The 13,773-nt window shown below is 33.5% G+C and overlaps 1 protein-coding gene across 2 annotated transcripts in view; it reads right to left on the bottom strand.

Moving 5' to 3' along the window:
* Positions 1-13,773, bottom strand: part of LOC105144851 (nephrin) — a 275,992-nt gene that overhangs the window by 202,087 nt on the left and 60,132 nt on the right. For both annotated transcript variants that reach the window (XM_087415783.1, XM_011054062.2), the window contains one exon: positions 2,856-2,988. In XM_087415783.1, the coding sequence (XP_087271909.1) occupies positions 2,856-2,988 (133 nt within the window). The remainder of the gene's footprint in view (positions 1-2,855; positions 2,989-13,773) is intronic.

The following is a 13,773-nucleotide window of genomic DNA, read 5'->3' as shown; positions in this document are numbered from 1 at the left end:
AAGATTTGAAAACACCAATAAGGGTTTTACAATCGGCTCAGTATTGGGTCAGTACTGACTGTAATAATTCACTGGCGCAATACTGGCAAACTATTGGTTCAGTACTGGCTAAATACTGGATGATAACTTGGGCCCGGTACTGACAGATGGTACTGACCCAGTTATTTACCAGTAATAGTCCAGTACTGACTGACAGAACTTTGGCTGTCATTTGCCAGGGATAATCCAGTATTGATTGATAGAACCTTTATCATCAGTTGACAGTGTTAGTTAGTTGAGTGTTAACTGCTGGCTTCGTGTAACTGCTGGCGATCCTATATATATATATATATATATATATATATATATATATATATATATATATATGAGTAATTTTGTTTAGATCAAAATAATTATGTAGGAATGCTCAAACTGATTAGAATATCAGAACTTTTTGCGGCATTGCTCATTATGCTTGAGATTTCAACGTAATTATTTGGATGTCAACAACATTATTTTCTAACATGTCAACAACATTATTTTTTAACATGTCTAACATAATTATTTTCAAATATGAATCTAGCTAATAAATTTTTAATACTTCATCAAAATTGTTTTTTTCATGTATTCATTGATTAATTGAAGGTTAATGAAATATAATTTATACAAGCAACATTTGATAAAATAACATTTGATCAAATAACGATGTTGCTAAAATTCTATGCACGGCATAGAACTTCGTTTTTTATAAATTATAAAATAATTTCATTTTTTAAATAAATTAATTACGTGACAAACAATTTTTCAAAATTGAAGTATATAACAGTAACACAAAGAAAGCTTTGTGATTTTTTATTAGCTATAAAATCTAATGGCAAATAAATAAAAATGTATGCGTTGCGTGATACATTCTATGTGCAGAGAAAGGCCGAAGTATTTTTCGCGATAAAAACGCAAGGTGCTTTCAAGCTTGAACGGTGATCTGGATTTTATGGGGTTGCTCAATAAAGACGATATTTACGAGGATCGAATTGGCTGTCGAGAGAAGTAACGTATAACAGATGGAACGCGGGGTCGATTTGTGGCTTAACGAAATCCTTGCCCCATCGTGGTCTCCTCGTATTCGAGGCTTTCGTACCGTGACGACGTACCGGAACGATAAACTAACAGGATATACAAGTAACAAGATCGGAAATGTGGAAATCGAAAGGTGGGAGCGCACGCCATCGCATCCCGAGTTGCCAGAGTTTGGAATTTCTTTCTCGTTTGCGGACATAAAAGGTTTGTGTTCTAGTAGAAACTAGAAACATAGATACTTAGAGTGTATAGAATAAAATACAATCCTTTTATCTAAATGATCATTTGATATAAAACAATAAATAGAATATTTAAAAACTCAAGAATGAAACGAAAAAAATTATTTCAAGAAGATTTATTCGCAGCTGCCTCTTTTTAAATAATAAATAGCTGCGTTTTGGCAATAATACGATTAAAAGCTTTATGGAATATGTAACAAGAAAATGCAGTTTAATAATGATGATGGAGATTTACCAAAATTAAATTTAATTCAAAACGAATAGCCAACAGTATTGATGATTATTGATATATCCATAGTTTGAATCGAGACCGACACATTCGACATATGTCAATACAAGAAGCTAGATCGCATGAAATGTCGATAGCATTAAATTCATCCGGCGAATTTAATTAACTACTAAATTATTTTCATGTAAAATTCCGATAGGAGATGCGTTCTCTGCGACGGTGCTTAAACAACGTTCCACCGAATATCCATATCAAAACGAGTAATATCACAGCTGCCACTTGACATCGCAATATCAATAAAGACCGAACAATGCCGTCGCGGTAATAACTGAACGAAGTTATTGCAAATTAACGTTTTATTCCGCAATTTGATACGCGATCATAACGTGACGCAAATGACTCGTGACATTTACTCGATAAAGACGTTATTTCGTGACTGACGTGACTCTTCCTGTAATGTCACGACGAGAAAATCAAAACGACATGTGTAATGTAATGTCATGCACGCACAATCGCCTTGCGATGCATACGTAACGCGTGTCTTCTCACGAGAGAATAGAGATACAACAAGAGAATTTTATAGACAGAACGCGTCAGAGCTATTATTCAATTGCTGCATTCAAAAGAGCCTTTGAATAATTTTGAAACTAAATCAATTGTTGCTGATTTATGTTTGTGATTCCGCATACACCGAGAGAAAAATTTTTGGTGTTTGTGATTATAATTACATAATGATAGTTATTACTGTAATATTAGTATAATAATAACTACAGGTATTCTATTTAAAAAAATATATATATAGTTATAGCAAAAAGTTAAATCATAGTTATTAATTGTAATAATTGCAAACATTATAAAAATGCTTGCAATTACTACAATTTAATTATAATGTATAATCATTTTTAGTGTCAACTATATACATATTTTTTGATAGAATCAAATAATTATAATATTATAGTAACAAAATTAAGAAAATATATAAAGTCACAAATACAAGAAACTGTTCTCTTAGTATAATGTATATATTTATTTATATGCGGGATAAAATTTAATCAACTAACTTAAATCAAAATTGATAATGCAAAGATTATATTCACTATAAAAAAGATAATGTTCACTATAAAAAAGAATAAAAACGATTTATCAAAAAAGAGATCCCTAACGTAGCATATAACCGCCCGATCTACGCATTTGCTACGCTGTCCGTGTTACGGCAAGTTCTTCGAACGGTTAAGTCCGCTTTGAAATCTATGGCGCCATAGAGATTCGCGTCGAGACCAGGCGAACGAGCGCTCCGGGGAACATCGTTCATAAATATCAATGCGGCTTACCTGTACAGAGGTTCGCCGCTGTCCTCTTTGAACCAGAGCACCATGGAGACGGCGTCATTCGACTCGCGGGGCTGTATGTTACACGGCAGGATTGTCCTCTGACCCGCCACCCCCTGTATCGACTCCACGGGTACTGGAACACACATCGATGTCTCATTCAGAAAAGCGTCCACCTCGCCGCGAGAAAACGAAGAATAATGAAGCAAAGAGGAATCATCGGATAACAAAGAGTTATAGATTTTTTTAGGCAGTCCATACAACGATCCTCATATCCCTCGAGAGAATGTCAAAAGCTCTTTTTAATATCACTGACAAGATTTCCAGATATCGTAACTCCATATTTTATCAATCTCGGGATTTTCGCGTATCTATTTTCCCTGAGATATTCATATTATACCTCTTGTGATGCCTTCTTTTTTCAAAATTTGGAAAAAATAAGCAGAATTCTGATTATTTCCGAAAAGTTTTCAATCCATTTTAAAAAGAATTCCGTTGATTAAAGCGGTGAAAATATCATTTGAAGTAACGGAGGGACAACATCACAATTCTGAAACTTTTAAGGACTATAACTTTTTTATCTTTCAATTTAGCACTTTGATCTATATAGCACAATCGATAGAATTCTTTAGGGAGCTATCGAAATTCTCAAAAAAAATGCTGGATTGCTAAAAAATTATTTAAAAACAGATTTTTTTGAAAAATTTGTTTCAGAAATCCGGCGTTCTTTATTGTAGTTGATTATTGTAGTTGATTATTGTAGTTTAAAGCCAAATAACTGCAGTATTTGCTGAAGATATTAATAAAAACTTCTATAATTGATAATTAATCGATGATTTTATTTAACTTTCCATTTGAATATTCGCAGTTGCCCCATCCCTATATCTATTATAAAATTTGTGTGACGTTTTCGAGATTTCGCCATTTGGTTCTGTATAATTTAACCATAGTATAATCTTTTGATATGATATTTTATCACGATAGGATGTATTGCGAAACATATGCGCGGTTCTCGTTTTTATATATGCAAATTATATAAATAAATTCAAGATTCGAAAAATACATCCTCGTACATTTTAAAAATTCCGTTTATATTTATAATACAATTGTTATAATAATACATTAATATAAAGCTTTGATTCTAATATTAATATCTCTGCAGGAATATTATTATCTCGTCAGCGTTAAAATAATGTTAAAATAACCAATATTACTTTTCAATATGACCAGTTCTATATAAGTACTGTAGTACATAAATTCTTAAAGAGTTATTGATTTGTAAAATTATAATACTAGTAGTTTTTTAAAGAGCAACCAGCAATAAGATTAACTCAGGCATGAAGAAAATCGATTATGCTACTAGTGACTGCTTAAACACGGTTCACGACACTTTCTACTCCGTCGCTCGACAGATCGCTCGTCGACGAGCATTTCAAACAATAATGCAGATTTTTATCGAGTAACCTTCTTTTAAGTCACAAAGACTCATTAATAATCTCTTGGCGTACTCTCTCCTTTAATATTTCTTATCCCTGATAGAAATTTTTCAATCTATGTTAATAGCTGTCGCGGCTTATATAATGAAGAATAATCTTTTTCTTTTTTTGCAAAGTGCGATATGATATTTGTACTAATTAGTTGCAATAGTTTCCCGTAATATTAAAAAAGTATTTATTTTATTTATTTTATTTTCACTATATTTACTACGAAAAACCACTATATTAAAGAATTTAAAAATAAGACTACTATCGTGCGCGCATCTTTTTTTATCGTAGTTACAGAAGTATCCTCGTAACAGATGTGATTTAGCGAAGTTCATAGACGATGCATTTTGCATTTTGCTTTTCCACAAAGTCGTAAAATGAGAGGAAGGAATTCTACGGTACACCACGACCGGTTCCTCTCTCGCCCGGATTTCGCTCAAGTCGCGCAGGTCGACGATAAGATAGTCCTGTGCATTTTCGTCATAGGAACATGTATTACATTTACTCTAACATTACAATGACTTTATACAAGTACACGTCCTTTTGCGAAATGGAGAAATTCGCAACGTAAGAGTCACCGATCTCAGCATGAAGCAGCAATGTATATACATTGTCATGCGCATGCATCGTGATATTTGAATTTAGATTTGCCCATTTTCTGAAAGAAAATTTAAGATATTTTAACGTCTTCATAGTTGTGCATTACAAAAATTCTCTATTCAAAAGAAAGATAAAAGAATACAGATTGAAAAAATAGAGATACTTTTTAGTTTTGGCTTTCGAATTCAAATCACAAATATATTGTAACTAAAGTAAATTTACATAAAGTACAGTTTCCTAGATATTCGATCTTTTTCCTTATTCTACATTTTATTGACTTTTCATTAAGAGAACCGAAACTGTTTGTAATCGATCTGTAATCGAGAAACTTTGCTTTCTGCACAAGTATCTCATGGAGCAGCGGTTCAATGTAAATTGAAAGGAAGAAATAAAGTTCTAGTATAATTACAGTTAAATAAGCTAAATTCGTAGCAACAAATAGTACTCTCTAAATTTCTTGAAGTGAAATCTCCAAAGAGTTAAAATGCTGCCACTATTAAAACAAAAGTAAAAAATATGCACTTTTAATAAAGAAGAGCAGATTTTCACTCTTTTTTAAATTGAGATTTCACACTTTTGGAATGAGTTTCACTCTAAAAGGGATAATATTTCTTTCCTTTAGAATAAAGAGTAAAAATCTGCTACTCTTATTTAAGAGAGCAAATTTTTTACTCTTTTTCAATAGTGACAGTATTTTAACTTTTTTGGAGTGAGATTTCACCCCAAAAAATTTAAAAAATATACGGATCTAAATTACGTACACTCGCTTGTAGTTGTACACTCGATTGGTTGAACTTACATAATCTCGAATGTGCTCGAATGAGCAGTAAGCAGTAATGTGCAGGAACAACGTTATATACGTGGAAATGCGGGTATCTCAATATTTTACGATACGATTTTCTGCATCGGAGGGATTTATAGCCGTGGCTGATATCTTGCGAAACGAAATATCGCCATCTGCCAAATAAAAGCGACGGCGGCGGTTGCAGCACAGCAACAGTTGCATCTGAAAGGCTGCTGAACGTCGCTGTTGCCGATTTTCACGCTTCGGAATCTCTCGCCGAGCATGTAACGAGCTATCGATATACAAACCGCATTACAGTGTGCTAACCCGACAGTTATCCGGAATTCAAGGGATCTGAAGACTCTTTCGAAGCCATTTTATGGAACTGCATTCGCGGGATTTGACAATCGAAAAAACTCATCTCAACGATGTAAGGTGAGAGGAGAACACTATAGATTGCATGCGAGATTGTCTTGTGGATAATAAAACCGACTCGGATTACACTGTAAGACGCGGTTAAATTTACAAGATTTGCTTTCACAGCGACACTCGGAGACGAAACGTGTTTTGGAGTGCCGTGTACGTGCGCCCATTGTGAATAATCCTTTTACAAGGATTCTTACGTTAAGATGGTACTAGAAAATAGTGAGTATTGATGGTACACAATTGTACTTCCTCTTCTAAATATAAGTTTTTATTTATGATATTTTATAAATTTTTGTATTTAAAAATTCAATTGAGTCAATTTCTTTCATTTTTTTATACCATTTTTTAAATACTTTAGTCAGCTTAGTGAATAAATGATGTATTCAATAAATTTAAGATACACAAACATCGTATTGTTTTACATAATAAATACAGCAAATATAATTATAATTTAAATGTATTTAAAAACATCAACAATTTGTTGATATTTTTTATTATCTATCCTTTTTAATATTATGAATATTATGGAGAAAGAATTTCGTTCACATTAAATAAAAATATTTTTAGCAGAACACAACAATTATAATTATAAATTCCTACGGATAACTTATGATGCAGTCTAGTGTTTATAATTCAATATTAAGTATGCGAACTTCGTTGTCTAATAGCGAGAAAAAAAATTACGTTTAATTTTAACAGCCGCTGTATTAAAACTAGCCGTCGCGTCGGACGCCGTGTTAAGCTGCGATTTAAATTAAATTTCTCGTGGAACAATGACGCTCTACATGCACGTTGTCGAGCGGAAGTGCCGGCCAAGCTCTGCCGGTGACACTTCCGTTGACTGGTGTAATTAACAAAACCGGAAAACCACGAAGGTCGGCTATTCGCGGAAGACTGTTGTTTGAGATCACCTGCCGCGAGATTCTCTGACGGATTTCTTATTATGTAATTACCTCCCTGCCAGACGCTGAATTGTTGAAACGCGCAAAAGAAGCGACTCTAGTTAAATATCATTCTTTGTTTATTTTCTAGGTTGCGAAAGGAAAGTGCGTTTGCCTTCCTTCAACTATATTTCGAGATTTTTGTTTGTAGATATTAATACGCGTTTGTGACGTAACGAAATTTTCAACGATAAACTTTTTGATGTTTAACGTAATTCTTAATTAAACGGAAGAACATGCAAAAATATTTATTCAGATGTTTTTTCGTTGCTTTTCTTTTATTTGAATATAGATAATTTCTATGTGTATGTATGTTCTAAATTTTTTCTTCCAGATATATTTTTCCACTAAAAATTTGTAATTTATATTGTATTTATTATTCGTTAAACAATTTTTTTAAATTGCAAAAATAAAATTTGAGTTTTACACACTAACTATAATACTCATCAGAACATTAATATAATTTCTGCGAGTATACAATAAGTTTTGAACTAAAATGTGGAAATATCGTTACAATCAAAATAAAGTTAAATTAAATGCTTTACTACTGGTTCTACTTGCTTCACTTTGTAGTGTTAAGAAGAATTCTTCGCAGCACCAATCGAATAATCATATTTTATGGCATCCTCGAGCTCGCAAAGGTCTGGCTGTGACACTCTCTCACAGCATGGAGAAAAAGGAAGAGAAAGGGTACAGAGGGGCAATTAAAATGCGGCCTGAGCACAAAGGGTACGAGACCTACCGAAATTTCCACCCCGCACGTTCCACTTTTGTAGACATTTCTCAGCCGGTAATTGCCTTCCGGCCTGCGCGCACGAGAATAACGGACGGAAGGAATGGACCGCATGAAATATCTTTTCCATACCTTATACTCGTACCGACGAAACAGAGAGAAAAGAGAGAAGATGCCTAAAGAGGTAAAAGATAAAGAGAGAAGATAGATAAAAGGAAGATTAAGTCACAGCTATCTTAATTACTTGAGCTTTTAGACGTTAATTTGAAACTCCAAAATCAACTATGAACATATATCATAATTAATCCTTAAAAATAATTCAAAAATTAATTTATTAATGCAAAGGGAACTGTGAATACTAAAAAGAAAAATTAAATAAAACTGACGATTTTGTTAATTAATTAACAAAAGTTTTTAGTCAAGAAATACTCCAATTATTTGGCTTTATCTTTGTATAAATATATATATATATATATATATATATATATATATATATATACACATACAAAAATTCTAAATAAAAATTGTACTGTGGATATATTAATATCATCCTTTCTTATTCAAACAGATTCAATTGATTCTTTGACTTTAATAATTTCTATTGAATAGATTTCATATTTTTATTATCGTGTTACTTCAAGTAGAAAATATTCAGCTGCAAAAATAAAAAAATATTTGTTACCTAGAGGACATTCATAACTGTCGTTAAAATTGGAAAAATCGAAAAACCTCCATAACTCTTTCGGGGTAAGAACGTGCACTGATTGTGTCCGATCTTAGAATATCATTTTTCAAACGATCGATAACAGCATGAACCTGTTGGCAGCGCGAACTTGTATGTGTAAATCAAAATCGATGATTCGGTATTATTCGAGCGGAAACGACGCATTCGCATAACTTTCATCGACACGGCGCGGAGAGTGGAGCAAAAGACGCACAATCTTGCAAAAATCAGCTTTTCGAAGTTCCCATTCTGCAGTAAAGGAAAATGACACGTTTGAAAAAGCACGGCGTGCAAGACGACAAAAGTTTTGGGAAAAGCGTGCTTGCCAAGGGGTGGACGCGAAATGCTGAATCGAAGCCTGTTGTCGCACGACAAAGGGCCGAAACTTTCGACGTCGCGAATTGCGCGCAAAGGAAATCCCCCGGCATTGCTGCGAGCTCGTCGCAGCCGCTTCGATGGTCGCGGTATTGTAAGAGCTCAGTGTACGAAATTCATTTCCGGTGAATAGATGAATATTTCGCTAAGGCAGCTTAAGTTTTCTCTCGAATATGTCTCTCTCGTGTCGCATAAATCTTTGCGCGGCTAAGGCAGAAGCTTTAGCTCCTAGAGAAGATCTACTAAAAGTCTAGTAGGAAGTTATAAGAATTTATTAATCAAGTGATAATATCATGTGCAAACGACAGATAAAAGTAAGTAAAACAAATAATATGATGGAATTAATAATTGTAAACGTTTTAAAACAAAATTTCGCAGAAGCAGATATGTACTTATGTTATATAAATTCACAGAGAAATATTTAAGCACTAAATAATTAGAATAAAAATAAATGTTAAATTTATGCGTCGTGTTAAATGTTAATTTATGAATTGATTATAAACAATAATATTACACCTTTGAATTTCTAACAAATTTGTAGAATAATTAAAACGTATATACTTTGCACATTTATTACGGTCGCATTGCAATTTAATCACATTAAAAAAGTATATAAAATATACTTTTATACTTTTATACAAATGTTTCATACAAATAATGGTTAAAAATTCCTCCTCCATGCTACGATATATAAAGATAAAAAAAAATCGCGCCGATATCGAATCTCATTTTTAATCGTTGATTTGCGAAAAACGAGACCTATCCTTGCTCTTTCTCATTCTGCCTTTTTCATTCTATATACGCTTTCCTTATATATTTCTTTCTAGTCCCCCTCTCTCATGGTGACCGCGAAAGGAAAAAGAGCGTATACTCAAGAGATTGGTTATAAAGAGCAAACAGAAAGGAATCGATGTAATTGAGGTGAGTCGGGCGTCTTTCTTTCTCTCTTTCTTTCGTCTCGTGGGGCCCGAGGTTTCCACGAGAAATTGTATCTGAGAAAATGGCAAAGATTACGTCAGAGACTGCATTATTCAGCACCGGCTCGGTATAGATCTATATATACATGGTCGCCCTTTCATCTACAGTAACATAAATCCTTTCCTCTCTTTCGTTCTAACCGTTTCGCTTCCATTTCTCTCCTCTCTCTTCTTCGTTTAATTTTTCGAATTACGTGCCGAGCTGCTTGTACAATAGTTCCAGGCAAACGTAGCCTTGAGATTGTTGAGAACTGCTATCGTTTCGTTCTCGACTTGATCCGGCGCGCAAACGCAAACCATTTCTATTGCGCCATTTATCACCAACCCCGTTGCTTTATTAGGCGTGACTGATTGATGTCCTTATTACCGGCCCCGAATTCGTACCCGAAAAATTATCCCATTTCCACGGCCGTCCACCCGCCACCGGAGTTTGGCCGACGAGTCGCTTTTCCGGATGTTGAATCCGTCTCCGGACGTGGATTCAGCCTGCGTGAGAAATCCGGAAATCATAAATCACCGAGCGCGGCGAATTGTTGACGGAGTATATTTTCAAAAAGAACTCTCCTCTCCGGGCTCCGTCATTGTCAGTCGTATAATTAATTGATCCATCGCGCAGTAAGAGGATTGAAGAGAAGGGGATAAAGAGGCACACAGAATTCTCGATCATTTAACCGAGATTCTAGCTGCCGTCAATTTGAGAGAAACCTTGAGTTAAGGAGAGATCAATTTTTTAAGTCTGCTCATTAAAACGAAAAGTATAATAACTGAAGTGCATTCAACATCCCGATTTATAGTAGTTCTATATTTTACACGAGTTCAAATATTCTAAAATATAAATTAATCAAATTTTATATTAAATGGATAAATCACAATATCCCAGGGGTGTAGCTTTTCTTAAAACCTTGTTCTAGAAGAGAAAAATAAACGGTATTGCCCAGATGTTCAAAAGTTTTAAAGTTCATTATTTTTATTTCTTTATTTCATAAGAGTATAAGTGATGTTAATAAAATTACCTAACATAATATACTATTAAAGTAAGATTATAAAATTTAAATAATTTTTGGGGTGTGTTCTGTGAGCACTCCATCTATCAACTTGCGTATCTTTGAATCACCTATCTTACTTAGCTTCGTTTTCACAATATATGGTTACTAACCCCAAAGATTAAGGGGTCTATTCTACAATTCTTTACAGTAGTCGTTAAGAGTTACAGAATAGGCCCCTTAAGGTTACCAAGAAATCCATGAATGAATTTCATTGCTGAATCTCTTAGTAACTTTTATCTTTATTATGTAGATAATCACATATTGTGAAAACAAACTTTAAAAGTTAAAACTATATTTTTCTACTATTCGCAAAATCTTGCTGTATGAAATATATATAAAGCTTCCTCAATTTTCAAGCTAAAACATCTTCCCTAGTCCCATAAATTAGATCTCAGTATAGAAGGACAGAAGTTTGGATTTAACTTTTCTTTTTGAGCTCTTCAATCATCTCTTCATCGAGTTACGAGCGAAAACGTCACCATTGTCTCTTAATGGAATAATAATGCGACGTTATGACGGTCTTCAAGACGCGGAGAACTAACCAGGGCGGGGATTCCTTTTCTATCCGTTGAGAGCAATTCCTTGAATACTTGTTTATTCTTCCATTTACTCTTCTGTTTCTTCGATAAAGCAACACCGGCGCCGGCCGCGACCCTTGAAGAAACGCTGGCTTTCGACGTTTTCCAACGTTCGCGACAATTAACATCGCGCTTTACGGTGCTCCAATATCTTTTCGTATCCCGAGAACCGCGTTGTCGACCGATTACCCGTGAGTGCTCGGAAATGGCGTCGTCGTCCTGGGAAATATATCGCGACACGGTAAGCGAGGGCTTACTTGAGAAAAGCGATTTTTCACGCGGTCGATCGGGCAGGCCGCGGCGGCGTAAAGTATTGCACATATAGCTATAATAGACTGTTCGAAAAGAGCACTCCTGTATTCTTGTTCTGTTTATTTTATCTACTCCCGGGATCTCGCGCAACTTTTAAACACTAATAGCTTTAGCGGCCTTAGTCAAGTGAGTGAGTGAGCGAGTGTGTGTGCGTATGTGTGTGTGTGTGTGTGTGTGTGTGTGTGTGTGTGTGTCGCTTTACTTTTCTCACACTGAGCGTTCTATCTTTAGTGTTTTATGTAACCTATTTTAGTCTCATAATAAATAATGACTGCGTGTTTAAAATTAAATTCACGATGCAATAGTTACCGATCGATTTTGATAAGAATAAATGGAATGACAGCTATGCCATGTTTGTATAATTTATTTTAATCCTAATTAGAGAGCAGTCCTCGACCGAACAGGCTCTATTTTATTCTCTCATGTCAATTCAAAAGAATATCGATTAAGCAGCAAAACAGTTCGAATTTAAATTTATCAATCAATGTCTAAAATAAGTACCTAATTTATTAATAAGAATTCTCTTTTTATATCTTATCTATATAATTACGTAATTTTAATGAGTAATAATTTGCAATCTTAAAATTTATTGTTTGACATATACTATATTAAGTATAAAAATTTATGGAGTCACCATTCTAGACGTCATTAGAATTTATTGTAAAATTTATTAATTATGTATTTATTATAATATTGCTCGGCAACGTTATAATAATGTATTTACACTGAGAGTATTTCTTGGCTGAAATTTAATATTTAACCGACGTTTCTTATTTTAATTTTTATTAAAATCAGTATCGTTAGAACAAACTGTCTTAAATCACTCATTAAATTAATTAAAGTCACTTATGAAACTTTTAGAATCAGATTCGTTGTTGTAAGTTTCACGTTTCACTGTCATAAATTTCACGTATAATCATTATAGCTTCAATGCTACTCTTCTTTTAGTTATAAATAAATAAGAAATAGTGGCAAACATATATTTCATCATGCTTTAAAATTAAAGCAATAAATTAAAATTGGATAGTCAAAAAATAGAATTTATATATATATATATATATATAATATATAATATATATAATATATATATATAATATATAAATAATGCAGTTAGTATCTAACATTATAATAACAAACAAATAGCTAAAAAAATTTTTTACAATAAATTCTAGTAACTTCAATAATTCCACAAACTTTTGCAAAACCTAATATTTCGTTCTTCAGTTGAAATTTTATTCTGGACACTTTACGTTTCTTGTCAATTTCGCGAAAAAGGACGATCGACACGAGTCAAACTCGTCATATGGTAGTCGGAGCCTGTGATTTATTCATACTGGGGAATTTGGAATATAGGAACTAAAGGGTATTAGCTGAATGAAATCGGTTTCGCCTTTTCATGTCATCACGATGCACTAAATGCATCCGTTGGATTGAGAGCTCGCTCGATGCGTCCAACCCATCCTCGATGTAGAGGCACATTCGCGTAAATATGCATGCGTGTAATCCATACGTTTAGATTCATTCGAGTAATCGAAATCTGTGTTATTAATAGACATCACGGGAAATATGCAGCAGAATGAATTTATACTTCATTAAATTTTCAAAGATATTACAAATATTAGAGAATTCGGAAATATAATAAATGAAACTTCATGTCTTGAATATTAAAACGGATCTTATGACAATGAATATTTAAAAAATACAATGAATATTTAAAAAACTAAAAGTAATTTTTTTTTTTTTTTAAGAAGTATCTTTTAAAAGAAGTAAGCAAATTGACATGCAAGACATAAACTGCGGTTCTGATTCATACTTACGGCGCTTAAGAATCATTTCATTCTTGTTGTTTATCAAATATTAAACAAGAACAAATGATGCTCACGAGAATTGTATAAGCGTAATTCTGCGGCTATAAGCATTTGAACATTTATGGTCCGCCGA

The sequence above is a fragment of the Acromyrmex echinatior genome, chromosome 18 (genome assembly GCF_024713525.1).
Source record: "Acromyrmex echinatior isolate Ae372 chromosome 18, ASM2471352v2, whole genome shotgun sequence".
In the NCBI taxonomy this organism is placed as follows: domain Eukaryota; kingdom Metazoa; phylum Arthropoda; class Insecta; order Hymenoptera; family Formicidae; genus Acromyrmex; species Acromyrmex echinatior.
The sequence above is the reverse complement of the archived record's forward strand: the minus strand, read 5'-3'. Positions and strand labels throughout refer to the sequence as shown.